The 23,889-nt window shown below is 32.7% G+C and overlaps 3 protein-coding genes across 6 annotated transcripts; 2 read left to right on the forward strand and 1 right to left on the reverse strand.

The window, feature by feature from the left end:
* Positions 1-8,829: 8,829 nt before the first annotated feature.
* On the reverse strand, positions 8,830-13,768 carry LOC140046350 (uncharacterized). 3 transcript variants are annotated; one of them, XM_072090968.1, is made up of 5 exons: positions 13,688-13,768; positions 11,676-12,222; positions 11,082-11,102; positions 10,240-10,277; positions 8,830-9,994 (listed from the first exon to the last, which is right to left on the reverse strand). In XM_072090968.1, the coding sequence occupies exons 2-4, from the start codon at positions 12,217-12,219 to the stop codon at positions 10,249-10,251; spliced, it is 594 nt and encodes a 197-aa protein (XP_071947069.1). In that variant the 5' UTR covers positions 12,220-12,222; positions 13,688-13,768; the 3' UTR covers positions 8,830-9,994; positions 10,240-10,248. The 3 variants fall into 3 exon arrangements, with proteins under 3 accessions (XP_071947069.1, XP_071947070.1, XP_071947071.1); XM_072090969.1 differs by having other exon boundaries at positions 13,684-13,755; XM_072090970.1 differs by having other exon boundaries at positions 13,680-13,750.
* A 57-nt stretch (positions 13,769-13,825) lies between these two features.
* On the forward strand, positions 13,826-16,116 carry LOC140046351 (large ribosomal subunit protein uL24-like). Of its 2 annotated transcripts, none has more exons than XM_072090972.1 (4): positions 13,826-13,858; positions 15,139-15,311; positions 15,436-15,576; positions 15,934-16,116. In XM_072090972.1, exons 2-4 carry the CDS (start codon positions 15,144-15,146, stop codon positions 16,060-16,062), a joined length of 438 nt encoding a protein of 145 aa, XP_071947073.1. In that variant the 5' UTR covers positions 13,826-13,858; positions 15,139-15,143; the 3' UTR covers positions 16,063-16,116. The 2 variants fall into 2 exon arrangements, with proteins under 2 accessions (XP_071947073.1, XP_071947072.1); XM_072090971.1 differs by lacking the exon at positions 13,826-13,858 and adding an exon at positions 14,218-14,316.
* Positions 16,117-17,395: 1,279 nt separating this feature from the next.
* LOC140047907 (uncharacterized) lies at positions 17,396-20,569 on the forward strand. The gene is made up of 4 exons (XM_072092936.1): positions 17,396-17,605; positions 18,441-18,623; positions 19,579-19,626; positions 19,893-20,569. The coding sequence occupies exons 1-4, from the start codon at positions 17,477-17,479 to the stop codon at positions 19,920-19,922; spliced, it is 390 nt and encodes a 129-aa protein (XP_071949037.1). The 5' UTR covers positions 17,396-17,476; the 3' UTR covers positions 19,923-20,569.
* Positions 20,570-23,889: the final 3,320 nt, after the last annotated feature.

Below are 23,889 nucleotides of genomic sequence, written 5' to 3' on the forward strand. Positions count from 1 at the left end.
AAGTTACATTAGCGGTATTATTATCATTTGCGGTTTAACAGCATCATTATCATTTGATAACATTATCATTATCATGTGGTTTAACAGCATCATTATCATTTGATAACAGCATCATTATCATTTGATAACAGCATCATTATCATTTGATAACAGTATCATTATAATTTGCGGTTTAACAGAATCATTATCATTTGATAACAGCTTCATTATAATTTGTGGTTTAAAAGCATCATTATCATTTGCTTTTTAACAGCATCATTATCATTTGATAACAGCTTCATTATCATTTGCGGTTTAACAGCATCATTATCATTACCATTTGTGGTTTTTCACTATCATAAATAAATAAAGTTACTAATGTATATAAATATTATTTTCTCTTTTAATTGTAAGGTTCTTGCAAACAAATAGCATTACCAACATTGATCCAGCTGCCATGAAAATAATCTGCAAATATGGTAATGGAATGTAAGTAATACATGCCTAAACAATGTATACAAATTAAAGGTAGAATTTCATGTTAGAGTAGTGATAGCACAGATACAAAAAATTTAGAGCTGATGGAGAGTGAAATGTTCGCCACTTCTGAGAAAATGTAAACATATTTATTTACTAAACATTTGGCAAATAGCCAAGAGGAAACCATAAACCAATGGCAAGTGGCAATCTAAAGACTAAAGAAGAAATATAGATAAATAAATATTTCTCTTAAGCTTGATTTCCATTAAATCGCTACACTGTATCGCCGACAGTTGTTTCTGACTTATGATAGCGATTTTATGGAAACCAAGCTTTATCTGGTTCTGCATAATTATAAAATATTTGTCAGAATGTAAGAGAAAAGCAGGGAGGTCATATGTGCCACCGCTCTATACCTTTCATAACCATTAAAAAACATTATGCTTCACTGCCAAAAAGCAATACTACTGGCCACTTTTTAGAAATGGCTATAATAGAAACCATAGTCCATTAAAACATGAATAATTGCTTGTTACATACGGTACATATTTTGCAGAGACTTTGGCACGAATAAGCTCACAGCTATAAGACCAGGGTTCTTTAATGACTGCTCAATAGTTGACGATTTGTAAGTATGTAGGCCTACTGAATTAAATTTAAAATATCATGTCAATTTATAGATTTTCAACTACAGTAGTCTAAAACTTATAACTATTCCTGATGACTCTTTATACAGTTGTCAAAGAATGTTGATTTCTAGAAACCAAATAAACTTTAAAAAACTTAAATTACTGTATATCTTGCAGTACATCAAAATAATTAAATTATTTACTCTTAAAATGTCTTTCTTTTCAGATATTTGAGAAATAACATAATATCTAAGCTACCTGATTATCTCTTTCAAAATCCAGAATCTAAAGATGCTTTTGGGGTTGAACTTGGATCAGTGTAAGTATGTTACAGAAAGAGGAATATTACTGGTCAGTCCCAGGGTCAGTCAACTTTCCAAATACTGGACTCTCTAAAACCGGAAACTCTCCCAAAACCAGACTTTTATTAAGTTCCAAAATGTTCCAAATTAACTTTTATATTAGTAATTTTACCAACAATAAAGATTACCATATTAGTTCCATTTTCCATAGAAGCATTTGTTATAAAAGCATCACAGTTATACCTTGAAAATACAAATTGTTGTTTCATCACCAAAAGTAAAACCTTGTGTATTGTTTATTGTTTTTCTTCATACAATTTGTTTTCTATTGATAGTCATTTCAATAACATGTCACTTGAAGAAATTGGTGCAAACACATTTTATGGAGTTGGACATTGTCAACTACTGTAAGTACTCCCATAGCAGGTACATGAGGCTTAAGCTCTGTCCACACTATTAAACTAGTTTGACGAAAAAAAGTTATATGCCCAAATATGGTAGTGACATGTTTAAATATGGTAGTGATATGACATCATCATGTCCATATATGGGCACATCACATTTTTTTGTAACATAAAGTTTGATAGTGTAGACAGAGCTTTTAGATGGTAGTTTATTTATTATCAAAGTTAGAGATTTAGTTGTAATTGTCATTAAGAGTTAAATTCATGTTTCACAACATTCTGAAGTATGGTCAATTTGAGAAACTTCTTTCTTACTTGTTTATATATTTATTCAATGTTATCACTTATTAATTTCTCATATAAATTATTATTTTTATTTCAGGCCTTAAAGATGTATTGTCCCCAAAAAACATGAAAAATGAAGATTAATTAAATCAGACTTTGAATATGTTATTTTGTAGTTTTAATACAGTTAATGACTTCCATAGAAAAATAATGAAAAAATAATGTTTTCACTTGTAAAATGACAAACTAAATGGTTAAATCCAACCAAAAACCCATTGGCTGGCAGCCAATTAAACCATTTTTTTGCTTTAAATTACATTTTTTCAGGTAAATACATTTTTTTTTTACCCCAATTTTTGGTCAAAGTGGATAACTATTACGTTAAATTAAAATTCAATATTCAACAAAAATTTTGTTTTCTTCAGGAGGACACTACATCTTTAAATTATTTTTTTTGGTTTGCTTTTTAGATCATTATCTATGAATCGATTGAAATATATTCCGAAAGCTGTGACAAATTTGAATGTATTAAACTACATGTAAGAAATTTATGAAAAAAACTGGTGATTTTAGTAGTGATAGATTTTGGGTTTAAAAAAATATAAATTACTATAATTAATACTGATACAAAATACTGTGTATCATAGTGTGGTAGATTAAATCTAATTTAATCTAACCTCTAGGTAGTTATTGTGACATGATTACCAATTTTTATATTGTTTAAAGGTTTAGAGAATAAACATTAGTAAAGTTAGGTTTGCAGTGCACCATGAAATTCCAAAAGGAAATTAAGCAGAGTGGAGCTTGGTGGTTAACGTGCTTGCCTTCCAATCCCAAGGTCCAGGGTTCAATCCTGACCTAGCACCAACAACTCACAACTCTTTCAACTCCACTTCCTCAAATGAGACGTAGTTTTTAAGAGATAAATTATAAAATAGTTTATTCATCCTGTAATTGGCGAGTTACTTGCTGTTGGATGCGTATGAAATATATTTTTAAAAAGTATGGTTGTGTATATCTTGACATTTCACAGTTTGTTCTTATTCGTAAGTGTATATTTTCACAATGTAATTCCATTTTGTTTGTAGTCTTCTTGGTAACAATATGATAACTGAAATACCAGATTTTGCCTTTAACGGTTCAAGAAAAGTTCTTGGGATATTCCTGAATGTAAATCAACTGCAAAGAATTCCGAAGAATGCATTTGCAAATTTGAAACAATTAAAAGAACTGTAAGTTTTGTAATTTGTATCATAATTAGAATAAAATATTGATATCCATGAACTGAAGCTTGCTTTATTTTTAGTATATTCTAATTCAATTTTATTTAATAATAATTTTTTAATTTATTTTGAAGATATCTATTCAAAAACAAGATAGTTACAATAGAATTGGGTGCTTTTAAAGATAATCCATTGGAAAAACTGTAAGTATTTCATCAGTTTGGGCTTTTCAACTTCACATATTAAAGCGTATTTAATTTCATGAAGAACATCACACAGTCAACCAAAAATGTTATGATTTTTTATCCATTTCTTTACAGGTATCTTTTTGAAAATAATTTGGTAACCATACCGCAAAATTTATTTAGGACACCATCTCGAACTATCACCACCTTGTGAGTAAATTTTTAAATCGTATGTATATTTTTGTAAACAAGCTAACAGGTAAAATTTACCTTATAAACAAAAACAGTAAAGGACGTTAGAAAAATAGTTTAGAATGATAATAAAATATTGTGAATGCCAAAAGCTAAATATTCACTCTTGTTATGTAGTGATTCAGGGATATTCAATTTTTATATGCTATCCACATCATATCATTTTAATAGTCAAATAATGTTTTTAAATGTATCAAAACTGAAATGATTCCTTCTTTTTAGGCATTTATTTTTTAGTCCAGTGAAAACTATTCATCCTTCAGCTTTCATAGAGTTGGCGGACAATGCTACAATGTAAGAAAATAAAGATTCACCATTAGCTGTCTGACACTTTTGCTTGCAACAAATTGATAAACTGGGGTATATGATTGAAAATGTTCATCTGGTTTGAAGATATGTTAGTAATTTTGGTTTGTCAAAATAAAATTTTAAAATAAAACTGGGGTATAAGTTCACAAACCTAATGTTACATTTAAACATTTTGAATAATGGTTATGTAATAATGACATGGTTATGATGTTAAAATAATATTCTAAAATTTTAAGCAACTTGTATTTACTTATATCTTAGTATTGGAACTTGTAGTCAATTGGAGAATATTCCTAAATTACAAGCTAATGTAACTATGTGAGTATTGTTATTTGATAAGGTACATTTTCACTGCATTTTATAAGATATATATTTTACATACAAACAAAAATAATGATACAGTTTATGATACAGTTTATGAGTCATTTGATGAAGAAATTACCCAAAACAGTAGCTAATAGTGTGTCCTCTTTTTTCAACAACCGAGGACTGATGACCAACCTAGGTCAGGTCAACCGATGTGAGACAAACTTCCCAATATTTCCACATGCGCACAGTGAACTAACATGACATTGTTTGTCGCAGATCGCAGGCTCTCTATTATGTGTAGTATAGTACAGTATCAACATGAAATATTGCGCAAAATATAAATATGTAAATCATTTTTTTTAAACACAGGACATGCATGAGTGAATTCACAGTGCCCAAACTGGAATTTCCGATGATCATGTGCTCCTCTTTGAAAGGATACGGTTACCAGTGTAACTTAGTGTTTAGACATTGCTTTTGTATACCTTGCCCAAAAGGTTACTTTGGTAGCAGTGGGATGTCTAATGGTTGTAACGCATGTCCACCAGGTAATAAACAATATTAGTCAGTGATGGCTATGAGCACTCACTGTCTAAATCCAGGGGCCCCCAGAGCTTAAGGTGCCCTAGAGCATGAAAAGCCTCAATGCAACTATACTACCCAGTGTTTTGGAGGTCCCTTCAGGAGGGCTAAAACAAGGGTCTTTGCCCCCCCCCCCCCCCCCTCCTGCGTTACGCCATTGACATAGTTTGACTCACATTTATAACTGAGCCAAGGATAATAAAATGAAATTTATCCAACTTTTTAAAACCCAATAGGAATAAGGCAGAGTGAAATCTCTTCACTAAAGTGCAAAACTTACATTAATATAAAGCTCTGTCTACACTATCAAACTAGTTCGACAAAAAGTGTGATGTACCCAAATATGGCAGTGACATGACATCATGTCCATATATGGGCACATCACATTTTTTTGTCACATAAAGTTTGACAGTATAGACAGATCTTTTAAGTCTATAAATATTCCTCACAATCAGAATCTGAGCAAATTTGTGCATGAACATTCGATTCAAGATGGAACCAGTTGATTAATTGATTAAACATTTCTTCAAAACAAATAATGAATGTTTTGTGTTTGATATTTAAGTTTGTTTACTAAACCATTCTCTAATAAAAATAATATCTTGTTTTCAGGTGGTTATTATCTAGATGAAATCGGAGTCGCAAATGGTTTAACATACTACGATAACTGTAAAACATGTAAACACGGTACATATGTCCCACCAGGACGCCCTGGAAGATCTGAATCTGACTGCCAAGTTTGTCCATTTGGTACTCAAACCAATCGGGTCGCTGGATCTCGTGCCTGTCGTTGTATCAACAATTACTACCGTATAGATCGTTTTGGAAGGTGCTTTATGTGTACCAAAAGAGGAATTGTCTGTCCTTTTGAATACCAACTACTTCAGCCTGGATTTTGGTGGTATTGGCAATCAGATGAGGATTTTTACAGTTATTCAAATTTCACTTGGGCTCTTAAGCAAGAAAATTATACAGCAATTAATGGCGTTGATAACACACTACTTTTTGTTGGATCTCTTCCATTTGCTCAAGAGTGTCCACGACCGAAGAGTTGCCCTGGAAACACAATAAAGACAAGTTGTGCTGATGGCTTCACAGGGTGGATGTGTTCACAGTGCGAGAACGGCTTTTACCCTTGGTTTGATTCATGTAATAAGTGTCCATCAGTTTGGCATTTTTTTCTGGTATATGGTATCATCATCCTGGCTTTGCTCATTCTGATTGGTTTAATTTTCTGGATAGATTCAAAACGGAGTACCGATTCTGAAGCGAGAACGACAGCTGATATGATACTAGCCAGAGCTAAGATTGTCATTGGGTTTTATCAAGTCCTTGCTGGAATATTCAGTACATTAAATTACATTCACTGGCCTCGGGCTCTGGCAAATATTGGACAACGTTTGCAGAACATTGCTCTTAACATCATCAAGATCGCCAGTCCTCAGTGTCTTGACCCGCGATTCAAGTTGAATGCGTATCGTGAATTCATATTTGGAATCACATGCCCAATATTGATGATAATATTAACTATCTTCATTTACCTCATTAAGAATCTCATTTTGAAATTTACAATACCAAAATATGATCGTCCATTAAAAATGGCAGAAACCAAGCGACTCTGTTTTCAATATACACTGTCTCTTCTTTTTCTTACATATCCCAATTCCTGTAACACAATCTTCTCCCTCTTTCCATCAATCTGTCAAGCATTCTGGGTTGATGACTTACAAAATGACGTACAAAGTAGACTCAAGTCCGATTATTCTATCTCTTGCGAAGAGGACCGTTACACAATTTATATGTATGCTGCTTATGTAAGCCTTCTATATGTCGTAGGTTTTCCGTTAGGGTTGTTATTTTTGCTTTGGAGATTCAGGTTCGAGTGCGTTCTGTCAACTCACAAAATGAGTGACCCTCTCTTAGAGATTTCAGGCGACTCAGAAACCATCTACTATCAAGATCCAAGTAACTTAGACTTTGTCGATGATACTATGTCACAGAAGACTGATATTACCATCAAGAAAAAATCTGGTTTAAGTGATCCTTACGGGCTTAGAGCTTTCCATGAAAGTTATAACTCAAGATGCTGGTTCTGGGAAGTGGTAGAGTTAGTTCGCAAGCTTACGCTGACATCTCTTGTCATTTTCTTCGGCTCGACAAGTAGAACGCAGATTGGAGCAGCTGCGTTTCTGGCAATACTCTTCTTGATTTTGCATGTAGCATTCCAACCAATGAAAGACACCTTTGAACACTGGTTGCAGTTGTTGTCATTGGCAACTATTGTTCTCAATCTTCTGATAGGCGTGATCTTGATGGTTCCTGTTGATGACAGTAAAAAGCAGAGTACGCTGGATAAAGCGGATGATCTTGGGGTTCAGATAATCCTTATAATTGTTGATTTTGGAATCATCTTGCTGTTCACAGGTAAATAGTGGATAATTCATTCATTTTATTTCAGATAAATATCCATAAAGAACATAACAAAAACATAACATTAATATAAAATGATTTTAAACCCTTTATGATACAATTTTGACTATTTAACAATGCTTTTGATTGTTCTAATTAAAACATAATTGTTAGAAATAATTTGTTTTATGAAGCTTTGCTGATGATGTTTTGCCTCATTCACACTGGACTTCTAAAAACTAAAAGAGCAATTGGTCAGATTAACCGGAAAAAAATCCAGTGCTAACACATTTTAGGACATTGTCTGTGTCAACTTCATTGACCTGTAAAGCTCTGTCTACACTATCAAACTAGTTTGACAAAAAAATGTGTGATAAGCCCAAATATGGTGGTGATATGCCAAACTATAGTAGTGATATTACATCATCATATGTCCATATGGGCACATCACATCACATTTTTTTGTCACATAAAGTTTGATAGTGTAGACAGAGCTTAAGGTTACCTTTAACAAAACCAGCACAGATAATTCAAAAGTTACAAAATACAACCTTATAATAATGTTGACTTTCATCTTTGCAGTTTCTACCTTGAGATCCTTGTACAATGCATTCAAGCACATCTCAAAAGATAATAAAATGAAGAAGATTATTATTGATGGTGAATTAGAATTCAACGACAACGAAAATGAATATGTTAATGAATCAGAGCCTCTAGTTCTGTAGGCACATTGTAACCTAGACTAAGGTTCTAACCCGTAATTAGTAAAGATAACTATTTTGGCACATATAGCGTTTCATACATATAATATACAGTACTCACAATTACGTATATGTGTTTTCAGACGAAAATCAAAACGTCGACTGGTGCACTAACATAAAAAAGACAATAACTACAGACTTGAGGCAAGTCTAAGTGTAACCCACAACATAGATAGTGATAAACAAACAACCATTTGGTATACGATTTCTGTAAATATTTTATAGGCGCGTCAGCAGTTGGTAGGAATTAGGACGAGTGCAGGTGTGAGGCGTAAATGAGAGCTTCAATAATGCAATAGTCTACCCATTGCATTTTGAAAAATTTGGGGTGGTACAGAGTTTAAATGAAAGCATACCGGTTGAGTACAGAACTGACTGACTAACCGCCAAGTTTTATAATTGGATAAAATAAGTATGACTATGAAAACAGGGAGATTTAACAAGCTAACAAGTGGTCTAAAACGATACAAATTCAAGTTATGGTTAGCAGATAGATTCTATAAAACCGATAACAATGTTACAATGTCAGGACGTAGAGTAATACATTTATATTTACTACAGTATTTAAGTTTCTTTTTTTTTGTGATCCATAAAAAACGAAGGTTGTAAAATGTGATTACAGTTTGTAGACATTTAAGCATGTGTTGATACTTAATAACACAAGAAAAATATAAAATTGAAAAATGATTGAAAATACAAATAGCTTTAATTAGGTCTTATTTGATCTATTTATTATCTAAAATGACTATTTAAATACACATAAATGAAAGATCATTAGTTTAATAAAATTCATAGTAAAATATATATGAAAATTTTGAATTAATACTGTACCTTTGTACAAAAGGCAATAGCAATGTTTAATTAAAAACTGTTTAATGTAAAGACAAATTATCAATTACAGTATTTAAAAATATTGCAAGCAGTACTTTTACATCTGCATCTGTATAAAATACACTATTAAGTGTATGGTAAGTAGTATTATATAACACCTATATAAATTCCTGTCATTTGTTTGGACGAATGTGGGTCACATGGCGTGCAATAGTACGCACTATTCAACGATCGTTAAATAGTACTTTTTGAAACCTTTTTGTGTACGAAAAAAAAACGTCTAGATGTTATATAAAACAAATAATGAATGTTTTGTATTCGTGTAATGGTACAAATAATGGCACTTGGTGAATGATGAAAGGTTATATCAACTCGGCTTTGCCTCGTTGATATAACCTTTCATCATTCACCTCGTGCCATTATTTGTACCATTGCACTCATAAACATTCATTATTTGTATAATATCAAGAGATTATATAGGTACAATACACCAGACATAATTACATGATAATATAATTTAAAATTTAGCTATGATATTTGACTAATTTGAATTTTACCGAGGAGCAGCAATGGGCACTTTTTTTTTTTATTCAATTTTAGGCAAATTGCCAAGGATAACCACAAGTGAACTCAATCACTGTCCTCTAAAAGGTGGCTCTCCTGTTAACACAACAAACATATACACAAGATGCGCTACATACACTTAAACATATGCAAACATTATGATTGAAAACGTGCCACATCCTTAATACCGTTCTCAGTAATAAGATAATATAATATTTATTGGTCCATCATAAAATATGCTGGAAATTCATTTTCCAATATGCATAAACCATTTCAACATAATTGGTACATGATATTAAAAAAGGTTTAGTTAAAATGAGTTCACTTTTTCTCATCTAATTTACCTAAAGTTTCTCACCATCTCCTGATTGTGCTTTTTAATAGTCTCTTCAATTTATTTTTCTTGATTTAAGAGTACTGTTAGCTGCTTAGGAATGTAATCTATCACAATGATTATATTTTGGACATTATTTTTTATTCTCTTGTCTCACTAAAAAAAAAAACAATAAATAAAAACAATAATATTTTTATTGATAGATGTTTGTGAACAGGTTGTAGATAAAGACAATAATAAGTAAACTATTAATAATGCTTAATATTATTTTAGTTAATGAACTATTTTATTTGTTATGTTTTGGTGAAATAAATAAATTAAATAAACAGTGCATGGTGTGTTTACAAATGTTTTTTTAGAAGGTCCTTAGTATTATTATTAGATAATACCATTGTACTTACTACTGAATACTAATCCATCTCCATTCCGTGGACTCTCTCTGAAAAAGAAAGCATTAAATAATGTTTAAATACAGTTGTAGAGGCATTCTTAGAAAACCTTTTTTCTTTGTCTCGCTCTCTCTACTACGGACCGTCGAGCAAGCAGGACGTATTGTTCCTATTTTTTAACGTAACAAGAAAGTTTGCGTATTCTAAAGAATAATAGTGAAACATATATATAGTTACGGAGCCAAATCAGAAGATATTGATGAGATTTGGACTCAACACACGCTCTCACAAGACAGTGGGGAAGTAACAACTCTAGATGGTATATTATTTATTTAAATGCTGATTGATAAACAAAACCAAATATAACATTGTATACCATACAGTATTTGTATCAAGTCATGTCTGTAAGATATGTTATTATTAAATCATTTAGGACTACTGACATTAATCAAGATAAATTTGGGTTAAATTTAAAAACAAATTACATTCGTTTTTAAGATATCCAAATTAAATACGGTAGCTTAGAGATTGTGACCAAAAATGTTTATTGCCATAGTTACTATTTATTAATTTATTTATTAACAATATTTAACCAGGGTGGCCAGATCAGTCAAAAAGATTGGTCTCCCTTGTGGGGCCCTGGGTACAATAGTACATTTAAAACTAAAATATAAAACAGTAAGACAATAGATCTTAATGAATAGGTTTGGGTTGGAAGGAATATCATAGATTTAACTCCAGAGGGAAAACATTTTTCTTTTCAAACCAACAAAAAGTCAGCAGATCCCTGTTTAAACTATGTTTCTATTTGTATGTCTCTGCATTGTTTATTAGAGCTTGCAATCTTTACTTACGGTTTTCTTGTTTCTGCCGAACTGAAAAAATAAAGACAAGATTGCATTAAATATTTTAATCAAAAAAAAAGTATACAAAATTGGTTTCAACACTCAAAGAAATATCTTTTCGAGGTACAATAACAATACTAAAAATATCAGTTTTTCTTGTACCTGTATTTTTAAAGCCAAGACATATTTTATAGGGTGCTTAAAATCTACAAATTGCAAGTACTTTAATAGAGTAGATTAGATCAATCTTTTACAACCCACAAAACACTTTGGTAAGGTTTAACGGAATGCAGTTACAGTATGTGGGTTTTTTATTTTGATTTGGGAGTAAGCGCTTTGAGCACCTGGTGAACATGTGCGCTTAACAAATCTTATTGTTATTATTTTAATAACCACATTTTACATTTAAAATCACTATATAGATAATAAAAACTCAAATCCCAGACTGTATTATTAAATTTCATCAATCTAGTACTGTAGTACTGTACTTTATAACAATTTTAAATTACAAGAAAACGGATGCGCCTTAACACGGCCCAACGGATCTCATACTATAAGAAATGCTAAACAAAGGTGAGTGCAAAGTAAAGGTAAAAGGCTTACCAAATGATCCTACAATTTGAAGAATATTTTTCAAATTCTCTTGGTCCAATAGGAGAGCTATAAAACTGTTCATGGTTTCTATATTATCATCTAGTTTCAATTGTCTTGTTAAGCTATTGACCAAATCCCATGAACTTTTTGAATCCTTTCTTTTAACGCCATAGAGACGTGCAACAGATTCCACCTCTTCCTTTTGCAATGTTTTACCAAGGTCAACTAGCATCCTTCTGAATTCTGAGATCATGTGAGTAGAAGATGGTCTTGGATAATAGTACTGGTCTATTATTTTATGTAAATCTTGGAGCCCCGTTACTTCAAATATTTCATAAAGAAGTCCAACATTTGTTGCGCCGATGTTTGCCCCATTTTGTAGCAGTGTGAACACCTCAATAGTTGACGCATTTTCTATTGAGCCAGCATTGTTTATGATGTCATAGACAGCTACCTTAATCATTGGTAGGTCTTCGTCTTCAATGTCCGATGCAAGTTTTACAATCATTTGTCGGAACTTGTCCTCAATGTTCATTTGTCTTTGACCACTCATGTCCTAAGTAAAAAATAGAACAATTATTTTTATATTAATTACTACTAGTCAATATTATTGTATTAATAATTATTTTTAGTCATATAAAATTAATTCTGTAAGTACTCTATTACTGTACTACATTGCATGATCAAATCACTAGAAAAGAAACCAAGCAATAAACGTATCATCAAAGAATTTATTAATATATTCTATTTATAAAAAATATGGTAGGGTCTATCCTAGGATTAGGCCAAGTTGAGCCGCCGACAAGTTGAGCCGCCGCCAGAAAAACGTTATTTTCTATGAAACGCCAAATGCTTACTTTCGCCGGTGCTCGTTTCTATTTAATAGAAGTTCTATTTATATTAATTATTAGATATAACGATGTATATTCCAAAGTTTATATATCACGGTTTTTAGTATATATTATTAAATATTATAATTAAAGAGAAAGAATTATGAATATCTGACTTGTTTGTAGATTCCAAAATATAAGGCCTAAAACATGACCGAAAGTGATCGTTTTTAGCCAAAAATGACGTAAACATGTTGCCCCCTTAGGCGGCAGTTGTATGAACTAGGCCTACTCCATTTTTCGGTAAAATAATTGCATAAAATCACCGTTTTTTAGTAAAATATTCTGTGTATTAACATTGTAAAATTCAATAAAATATGATATTAAAAGATAGTAGATAAAAAATAATAATTATTTAACCTCATTCGAAGAGTATCAATACTCTATTAGTCCTGAGAGACAACGTGATTTTACGCGAGAAAAATATTATGGAGTGCACTGCATTTTTACCTTGAAAGATTAAAAACAATTAAATTATTAAATATGACTACTTTCCTTTGCTGTGTTGTTATGGCGGTTCAAACCAACAAAATTGTAGTATGTAATTATTATTTATTTTCATGACACAATAAACCTAAAGACCATGAACTTATGTACTAGGAAACCCCTCTATCACTACGCGAAATGTCGTAAAAGACGCACTGGGCGTTTCATAGAAATTACCGGCGGCTCAACTTGTCGGCGGCCCAACCGGTCATATCCCCTATCCTATAATGCATGATATTAGTAGGCTAAATATTCATTGCAAACAAAGTCGACAATATAATAATAATTAATAACTGGTACTTGATAGCGCATTATGCTGAAAGCCTATTATTATAATTGTTCCACTACCAGGCCTAGTAAGACTAGTGACTACCGACCACTACAAACCGGCACTTCCCTATAGTAGGCCACTACCTAGAAGTAGGTTGGACCCCGGTTGGACCTAGCCAGTCTAATCTCTAGGCTAGTCTTCTATAAGACTAACAAACTTAATTAACTAGCCAGAGCCTAGCCTAGTTAGCCTACAGATCCCCTACAGTTACACTAGCTAGAGATGAAAAGCCTACTATCTAGATGGCCTAGCCTATTTATTAATAATACAACAATATTCTTTTCTTGGATTAATAGGCTCAACTACCTACTAACAATATTTTAGGGCTCAATTTTAGTGCAAAAAACGGACTTTCTGACACACATGGAATGCTGTTTACTTCCGGACGTTCGCCTGGTGCGTGAAGTCTAAACTAAAGCAACTCAATAGCGGGCGCAATTTCCCATTTATCAATCTTTTTCATTCCACACTCGGCCATTAGATCGGTAGGAAAATATTTACAGTAAAATATCCGAAAATATCTTTCTTAAATTATCCCATCGTCTATATATTTTAACATCATAAACAAACTTATCTTCTTTTGACTGCATACAATGTTTTTTTGATATAGTAGATTAACATTCTTCTTAGTAAATCTTAGTTTTTTAAGTGACCAGAAATGACAACAACCCAGTCGAGTCAACGGAGAAAAGCTATAATAGTACAATAGTATTGTAGGGAATCCTTATTGTAGACCTATTCATAATGATATTAACGTAAATAACGGGAGAACTTTTGAATATGTACATATTCTATATCATTGTATCAATTAATTTCATGTTATTTTAACTAGAAGCCATAAATACATGGATGGGATGTAGCTAGCCTCTGCAAGACACTCTGCCTACTACTAGACTAGAGAGAGCCTATCATCAGGCTAGCCATAGTGCAAAATATATGCCTAGTAATGTATAGATTGGCCTAAAATCTAGGCCTAAGAAGATATTTTGTTACAATTAATGATCATATAAATAACATAATGCACTTGTCAATTGTATGACGCACTATACGACCCCCGGGAGAGGTGCGTCATTTGTCCGATGTGAGTCATACCTTTGTATACCATGACGCACCCCTGCGTCAAAAAAGTGACTTACCTTTACTAGACAATGACGCACCTATTTTTAAATTATTGACGGACCTTTTAGTGAATTATGACGCACCATGACTGTCTTTTTGACGTACCTTCACTGACGATTGTTGACCCCGACTACTGCAGTGCATGCAGTGTTATATCAAAAATCTCAAACTAATACGCGTGTCTGGTGCTATATGGAGGCGCGCCAGGGTCGTCGATCGATGTTAATCAGGCCGGCTAGGAACGTTCTCGCGCGATCACACAATCACACAAAGATTGGAACGGCTATTTATAATACAAATATTATGTCATTTTCCAGTTTGGCCGATAGAGGGCGCGAGTGATGACGCTCTCAAGCGTGACAATGTACAACCTGGCCGCCCCTCCGCGATCGTCAAGGCCTTGTTTTCAGGCTTTTTGGGTGGCGCGGGTCGGTGGTAAAGTGACGGACATTGACGCACCATTGAACATTGAGGCGACGCACCATTTGGGTTCTTTGACGCACCCCTGTGTCATTAATTATTTGTAAATGACGCACCACTCCCGGGGGTCGTATAGTGCGTCATACAATTGACAAGTGCATAAGGCTAGCCAAAGCCTACCACACTACAGTTAACTCATAATTAATCATTTTTTGTACTTTGACAGGCAACATGAAGAGGAATCCATTATGTAGCTCCTCCAGGAGGAAAAACCGTAAACGATACTTCAATGCCCCTTCACATGTAAGGAGGAAGCTGATGAGCTCTCCTCTTTCGAAAGAATTGCGTCAAAAATACAACGTTCGTAGTATGCCAATTCGTAAAGAAGATGAAGTACAGGTAAGACTGTCACATTAATTACATTACAATCCAAATTTTCATTTAAAGAAAATTAAAAATGATAATTTCAGAAGTCTGTAATAATAATCAATAATAATTGTATTTGATTTACATTTTTTTCAAGGTTACGAGAGGACATTTCAAAGGACAGCAAGTTGGGAAAGTAGTACAAGTCTACCGTAAAAAGTTTGTTATCCATATTGAGCGCATTCAACGAGAAAAAGCCAATGGCGCTCAAGTGAATGTTGGCATCCATCCAAGCAAGGTATAATTAATTATTTATTGTAATTTTAACTGTTACATACAACCTTGCTTGCTTACTTAAATAAACAATAACAAAAAGCTAAATTTGAATAAAAAATGGCAGTTTTAGTAAAATAAAAATACTCCACTAGAACTATACAAATCACATACAAATGGTGCTTACTTCATCATATCTTTTACTTATTTACATTTATTTATTTAATGTTTGAATTTCCTTGATTTTTAAATACTTTGGTTCCTATTTTTAAAATGAGAATGCTTTATAATCATGATGATGTATGTACATGCGTGCGAACATATGTTCGTTCGTTTGCCTACTTTGTATCGTTGTGATTGCTTTTTAATTCTCTTTTTTTAGGTTGTTATTGTCAAATTGAAGCTTGATAACGATCGTAAGAAGATCCTTGCTCGTAAAGCCGCCTCACGCCAACAAGCAGCAGACAAGGGTAAACACACAGAAGAATCCGTAGCTATGGCAACAGAATAAAATCATGGATTTAAATAGTGTTGAAATAAAGTTGATTATGCTGTACAGATGAAATTTAGTTTTTGTGTTCATTTTTTGGTTTAAAGCGTCTTTCACACCGGCTCTGGCAAATCAAATTGATTGGTGCCGGAACAGGTGTGAAAGGCCTTTTATACAAACTACAGTACTACTGCATGCTACAGACTTTTGTTGGGGTTCCTAAAGATGAGTTCTCTTGAATTATAAAATAATATCTTGGGTTTACCGTTTTCTAGATCTAAAAACTAATTCTTATAGATGTATTGTCACCCTAAAACATGAAAAATTTATTATTAATAAGACTTTGAATAGGCCATTTTGCAGTTTTAATAAAGTTAATCACTTCTGTAAAAAAGCACTTTTACTTATAAAGACAAAATAAATGGTTAAATTTCAACCAAACACCCATCGACTTCCAGTAAATTTGACCATTGTTTGCTTCAAATTGCAGTTTTTTAAAATTTTTTGTCAAATTGAATAACTATTATGTGGCATTCAAATGGTATATTCAACAAAACATTTAAAAAAATTATTTTTTCATCATTATTTAAAAAAAAATTGTGGAGCTGTAGACTATGGCTTGTAGTAAACATGCTTTCCTTCTAAATCTCAAAGTCTGATATTCAATGACCTAACACTAGTATCAGGGTTGCAACTCTGGTTCTACCTCACTACATTAAGCCTCGAATTAAACTATATTGATATAATAATATACAGTAATGAATGATCATGGAGATATTAAAATTGAAGACAATAACTCAAAGATTGAAATGATAGGAGGTTGTGAACAGCAGGGAGAGACAAATGTAACTACTGTACACCACTAAAACCGACCATTATCTTATTTTACATTATACCAAAATTAAAGATTTTATGAAATATAAGGAGTTAATTTAATTACCGTAATTAACATCTTCCTGATTGACTGAGGCTGTTTACCATAACAGGGTCTAAAATAATTTGTGATTTGGTAACATTTTTTATTTAAACAGCATATACCCATGTGGTCCTTCGTCAGTATTCATTCAGATCCAGATATCAATGATGATTGATATTAATACATGAGAATAAGATTAATAATAATATAATCGGTTAGTTCAAAGAACTTAAAATTACCCAGGGACGGATGCAATATATATATATATATATAAAGCATAAGGAAGGGAAAAAATAATTAGCAATTCGCAACAATAAAACCCAATAAAATTATATATAGATTATGATGAAGATAACGTGTTATACTATACGTTCATTTTTTTTGCAAGATTTGCCTTCCATAGGTAATCGCTAATCGGTCAAGCGGAAAACCCCCGAATTTCAAATCGACAGAGCGAGAGGGACTTTGCCCTTTTTTATTAGTTTTGTTGCGTTTATTTTAATTGTTTTATCAATTGTAATGGAGGTGACTGGAATTACAAGAAAACGAACTGCAGCTTGGAATTGGAATGAAAACAATGTAGGCCTAGCCGACTTTGAAATCACCATGATAAACCAATCGGCTTCAAATGGTTTCCAAGTGTCCCCGGTAAGTAAGTTGCGTTGTTCGCCCAGCAGAAGTGTTGATTGTAGGTAGGCCTAGTGGACGTTATACTCTAGGCCTAGTAGGCCTAGGCCTAGCAATATAATGGTCAACAATGATAGGTCTAGGCTAGGACTACAATATTAAGGCTAGGCCTATATTCTATGAATTTATGATAACCTGCCTGTCTGTATTTTTTTTAATGTAGTGTACTATTTAGTATTGTTAATAATGAATTTTTAAAAAAAGAAATAGGCCTATAGGGAGATTTTATAACACTATAGAGGGCGCTATAATAATACATCAAACCATAGAGGGTGCTTTGAAAAACCTAACAATATTGGCAACAACTATTTAATGCATGCCAATGTCGAAAAATGCGTTTGCAACTCGTTATTTCACTTATAATAATATTATTATTAAACAACGCATGAATTATTATAAACATTATATTGACCAATATTAATTACCGTATTTAAAATAAGTATGTATATATAAGTGTTCTGTTCTCTTATCAATATCAGGTTAGTAGAAATTCTAAATTAAAACATATCGGGATAATTTTTGTGGTTTATCCAATATATCAATAGCAATTGAATTTTAGCGGGAGAGCACTAAAAATAGAGACTCCCGCATATCGGGATAGTTGGGATGTCTGTAAATTTAAGGTAGGCCACACTACTACTACTACTCTAGGCCTACTTTACTGAAGTACTACTACTACTGGCAGAGAGGTATCTGTGAGTAGGCCTTTATGTGTAGCTGCCAATTAGCAAATCAATTTTTAAAAATCCTGATGAACAGTACAACATAGCCTAAATATCCCAATTAAAATTTTCAGAAACGACGATGCCTTGGTCTCCAACATACAAATACTTCCAACATGTTGCCTGTAGCTCCTGTGTACCAGCAGAAACAAAATAATATACCATCAATACAGCAAGATCAGTACAACAGACAGACTGATCAAATGCCTGTAGAAGAGGAGATGGAGACACAGACAGTAACGCAGAATACAGAAGAAGTAAGTGTTCTCATGTATCGGTACATTTCATTACTTAAGCGTGGTTCCCACTAGCGACGCAACACAAGGACGTAACGCAACGCAAGTGAATTAACCAATCACAAGCGATGGCTTATTCGCTTGTGATTGCTAACTGTCTATAACTTCGCTTGTCATTGGTTAAAACGCTTGCGTTGCGTTTACGTCCTTGCGTTACGTTCTAGTGGGAACCAAGCTTAAGCTTACTATTAACCCCTCATCATCCCCTCATCTTTCCTCGGTTGTTTTGCTGAACGTCTATCAAACACAGAATTCCCTTTTAAGGTTGTTCACTTTAAGACCAAACCTGTGAGTGACCTAGTTTGACAAAAAGTGTGATGTGCCCAAATATGGTAGTGAAATGCTTAAATATGGTATCATAATCATATCATTTATTTCGCCAAATACAGTACAAAGACATAAAAACTTTACAAAAGTAAATCAATGAGGCAGGATCACCTAAAAGTTATAAATAAATATAACCGTCGCGAGGCTCTCCACATAGAATTACGTACATAAAATGAATAACAAAAATGAATTCCTTTAATATCGTTGTTAGACCTTACATTAATTACGGTTTATCTATCTGTTTTCTAACTCGTGATATGACATCATGTCCATATATCTGCACATCAAATTTTTTTGTCAGATAAAGTTTATTAGTGTAGACAGAGCTTTAGACTTTAAACTTTTTTAAATATATTCAAAATGATAATCAGTAACCAATAATAAGATAACTTATTTCTTTATGGTAAATATATAATTTATAAAAAATTTTAAATATTTTTTATTTGGTGGCTCATGGCTCTCAAAATGTTCCCTTTTTATTTAATTATAAATGTTATATTAATATTTAATATTATTTATAAACTATTGTACACAGTTTATAATTAATATAATCACTGAAATAATTGAAAATATTGTTTACTTCACCTAGGAAACCAGAAAAAGTGATGTGTGTTTGCGATGCCTTGCAGGTGAACCGGTAAGCTTTTATCCATGATGATTTGTTGTATAGAGTTGTGTATCTTGGGGAGAGGGATAGTACATGTACTAACTAGGTTAATCTTTCCAACGTCCACAAATGAAAAAAAAATGGCTACTATTATTACAAACAACCTTTTCTACTTAACTTTAGGGAATAAGTAAACACTCTTTTCCATTCCATTTTATACAATTAATTTAAATTCAGCAAAAGTATGAGTCTGACAGTACATTATATAATTATTATTATATTATTCTCTTTTTCAGGGACATATATTGCATATTTTAAGCAGTTAGTAGAATAGACAATGCAGTTCAGTACTGAGACAAGATTAAACAGGCGTTTGTTCTTCACAAGTTTTCCAATCCAGTACATCACCCTGGTTGTCAACCAATCATTTATAACCCATATACTTAAGCTTCATGTGTGCCAAAAATGATCCATTTATTTCACAGAACATATAAATGCTTATATCTGCAGAATTTTATTTTGTGATAAACTGTTTTATAATTTTTAAAAAAAGATATTGTGTATAAATTGATTTTACAATTTTTGTCTTAAATAATAATGAAGATATTTTCGTATGTTTGTTTTTACATTAAAAAAAATAGGTTTGTAAAAATGATGATTCAGTATTAAAATTAAAATTATATGTAAATAATATAAAAAAACAGTACTATGATGTCTTAGTGATCATAATAGGAAATACAAAGTTAGTATATTTAACTTACGGATTGCACTGGCGTTTAAAAACTGCACGTATTTCAAAGCATTGTCTTGATTGTTGCTTTAGAGCCTGTCCTGAATATAGGAATATATTTATTGCTATGCATGTCAATTTGACTTTTATAACTCCATGCTTTTGCTTTAGGATATACAGTATTATGTATATTCTTTTTTAAATTTAAGACATTTTTACACTAATAAACTATGTAAATTTCAATTACTGTACTTCTTTTTGAATCTGATTATTCTAATGGCAAGTTGACATGATTACTACCACTACAATATTAATGTACTATAAAGGTAAAGGTTCCGTATTAAATTCTGAACATAAGCCTCGGCATTATGTGGTAGGGTGGCCAGTTCCTTTCCACAGCACCTTGTCCTCCCTAGCATTTTCAACCAGGTACTCATTTACAGCAGGAATTGAACTCAGGTCTCTCTGTATGACAGTCAAGTGTCCTAACCACTTGGCTACCCAATTCCTAATGTACTGTATATATAGCTAAAAACCCTAGTATCACAAGATTTTAAAATTGATGTGTGGACACACTTTAAAAAGTGTGTCCACACATCAATTTATTCAAATCAAGTTATTAGTACGGATCATGTACTGTATATATGCGACCTGAGTATTGAATCTCCCCTCCCTTATAATACCACAACCCTCTTGAAAATCCATGAGCCTATGCAATACAAGGACTGCAACATAAGTACTGTTCCCACAAATTCTAAATATGCATTATTTGTTGATATACTGTATATTAATTTGAATGGTTGTCTTGAATTCCTTGTACTAATTTGGTTCCGATGGATGTCTCTCAATTGCTTTTGGCAAGGTTTCTCCAGCAGGTCCTTTGAAGTGGAAACTGCAATACATAGATAAACATTCCAATAAACCAGAGATTTTAAAAAAAAGGAAGTAATCAAGATTTGTATTGTGACTGTCACATGATGATGAAGTATCTTATTGAGTGTCCAGACACTCTTGAGAAATGAAAATGTTGATAGCCATTTACCATTAGAATATTTTTATTTTTAATATTATTTTATTTTTTTACAAAAGGTACATTGATTAGCATTGTTTTTGTTTGGTGATTGACATGTCATTTTCACGTTTCATAAGCTTTGTCTACACCTATCAAACTAGTTTGACAAAACAAATAAGTTTAAAAAAGCAAGTATATAGAAAACTGTTGGTTTCTATTGGCTCATGTGTGTATAAAATTCAAAAGAAAGTAATATTAACATGAATGCTAATTTCTGTTTTTCTCCACAGATTCAGTACATGTTAACACTGTTATGAGTACAAACATTGTGGTTAATTAAATCTATAATTTATACAAGAAATATTGGTATTTACTAATTTACAACTTCAGGGGTATTATAGCACTCAATTATTTATACCGTTTAAATTTGTGTGTTATGCGCAATTCTGAATATGAACAATTCTTGAAAAAACCTTGGACGAGGAGATACCATTTTTACTTGTATTGCTGTTCTGAGGATATATCTCGAATGGAAGTTAGTTAGGCCTATTAATTTACACAAATATTTCATTTTCCGGGTTACGTAATTGGAAGGAAAGTGGGCCAATCCCATCAGGTGCCGTTTTTGGCCACCTCGAATATAAATATATATATATATATATATATAAATCCAAAGGCAAATTACTGAGAAAAATGACAATGCTGTGGGTATCAGTGGCTGGATCTCAATGGAGATACAAACACTTGAAGCTTTTGTCTTTGTTTTAAATTTCCTGCTTTATAAGCAACCATTCCTGCTTTGTACACCATAGCTTTTGGAGGCGTGCCTTTATAACTATGCCTTTTGTTTGTTAACATCTTTGATTGGCTGATTTGTTTTATTATGTAATTTTGTGACTTATATATGTTATCCTTTGTTACAATTCTTTTCACCTGATGATGGGCTATGCCCGAAACATGTCGTTAAAATAAATCTATATTGAGGCAGTTTTAACTTATTTGATCTTGATTTTTTTCTATATCCTGCCTATGCAGCTCTTTGATTTATATATATATATAATTATATATATATATAAATCATACTGTAAATTATAGAAACAGTGCTCATATTCGGAACATGATCTCCTAATCGCATCGAGCATAGCTCATTGGCGAAAGTTCCGTATTTTTTTAGTTGTATGAAAAAATGTCTCTGGCGGGATTCGAACCTGCAACCTCTCGCTTACATACCACTAGACCACAGAGCCATGTATGGTATTATCACAGATTTTCACCCACCAGAAACATTCTCTCATACAACAAACGCCCTCACAATCAGTGGAGGCTTAACAAGTCAGAATAAATTCCAACTTTAATTCGCAACGGAACTTTCGCCAATGAGCTATGCTCGATGCGATTAGGAGATCATGTTCCGAATATGAGCACTGTTTCTATAATTTACAGTATGATTTATATATAATTTACACAGTGCTACGCAACATCATTGATTTACATATACACAATATTATTTAAAAAAACCGTTGCGAATTAAAGTTGGAATTTATCCTGACTTGTTAAGCCTCCACTGATTGTGAGGGCGATTTTCACCCACCAGATACATTCTCTCATACAACAATCGCCCTCACAATAAAAGTATCTCTTCGGAGATCCCGCCTCGTGAATAAAAATACTGAAAGATGAAGGCGTATCAATTTGATCTCTGATTTTCACCCACCAGATACATTCTCTCATACAACAATCGCCCTCACAATAAAAGTATCTCTTCGGAGATCCCGCCTCGTGAATAAAAATACTGAAAGATGAAGGCGTATCAATTTGATCATGAAAGCCCCAGTGGTCTGATGGTTAGGACATCTGCATATCAAGCAGGCGGTCCGAGTTCGAGTCTCGGTTGGGGGCGACTTTTTCTCATTCTCACAGAATTCCTCATCTTTATCGTTTAAAATTAATTAATTAAATTTCACTATATCACCCGGGCGGTTTAGAATTACTGTTCTTTGCCTGATTTGTTTATATATATGTATAAATCCAACTGAAAAAATGACAATGCTGTGGGTATCAGTGGCTGGATCTCAATGGAGATACAAAAAAAAGCGAAAAGCTAAATCAAAACGATAAAGTAAAACAGCCAGAAAAATTAGCAGAGCTCTCGTGCAACACTAGCCCTTCATCAGTGCAAGTGAAGGAATTTGGATAACGTCATAGTATAAGAGCTGGCAAGTGCTGCCTGGGTGGACAGGAATAAGAGAAATACAACAAAAGGAGACAGGGTGGAGTCTGAATAAGAGTAGAAGACAAAGAAGTTAGCTTGGTAGAGATATAAACAATTTTGGAATGAAACTAAAAAAACAGCTTAAATGGTGGTTAATATTGAAACTTAAATTTTGGTAGTCAATGGAATACTTTTACCGATCTGGGAGTATGTTCCTAATGCTAAGTCCAAAAGGTTTTGTGGTTTTAAGTTGTAATTCCCAGTGGGTTTTTTTTTTGTCTTTGCGAGTTTTTTCGCTTCATTTGACATCGTGGTCTATTGCAATAACTCTGAAATTTG

The sequence above is a fragment of the Antedon mediterranea genome, chromosome 4, assembly GCF_964355755.1.
Source record: "Antedon mediterranea chromosome 4, ecAntMedi1.1, whole genome shotgun sequence".
NCBI classification, from domain to species: domain Eukaryota; kingdom Metazoa; phylum Echinodermata; class Crinoidea; order Comatulida; family Antedonidae; genus Antedon; species Antedon mediterranea.

Bases quoted from the DNA above. Each gene is read 5' to 3' on its own strand.
- LOC140046350 (XM_072090968.1), bottom strand. From the start codon at position 12,219: ATGAGTGGTCAAAGACAAATGAACATTGAGGACAAGTTCCGACAAATG. The intron at 11,103-11,675 runs GTAAGCCTTTTA...TTATTTTTTCAG, and splicing joins TCAAATTGTAGGATCATTTG to TTCGGCAGAAACAAGAAAAC. The intron at 10,278-11,081 runs GTAAGTAAAGAT...TTTCTTTTTCAG, and splicing joins TCGGCAGAAACAAGAAAACC to AGAGAGTCCACGGAATGGAG.
- LOC140046351 (XM_072090971.1), top strand. The intron at 15,312-15,435 runs GTAAGACTGTCA...ATTTTTTTCAAG, and splicing joins GTAAAGAAGATGAAGTACAG to GTTACGAGAGGACATTTCAA. The intron at 15,577-15,933 runs GTATAATTAATT...CTCTTTTTTTAG, and splicing joins TTGGCATCCATCCAAGCAAG to GTTGTTATTGTCAAATTGAA.
- LOC140047907 (XM_072092936.1), top strand. From the start codon at position 17,477: ATGGAGGTGACTGGAATTACAAGAAAACGAACTGCAGCTTGGAATTGG. The intron at 18,624-19,578 runs GTAAGTGTTCTC...TACTTCACCTAG, and splicing joins TAACGCAGAATACAGAAGAA to GAAACCAGAAAAAGTGATGT. The intron at 19,627-19,892 runs GTAAGCTTTTAT...TCTCTTTTTCAG, and splicing joins GATGCCTTGCAGGTGAACCG to GGACATATATTGCATATTTT.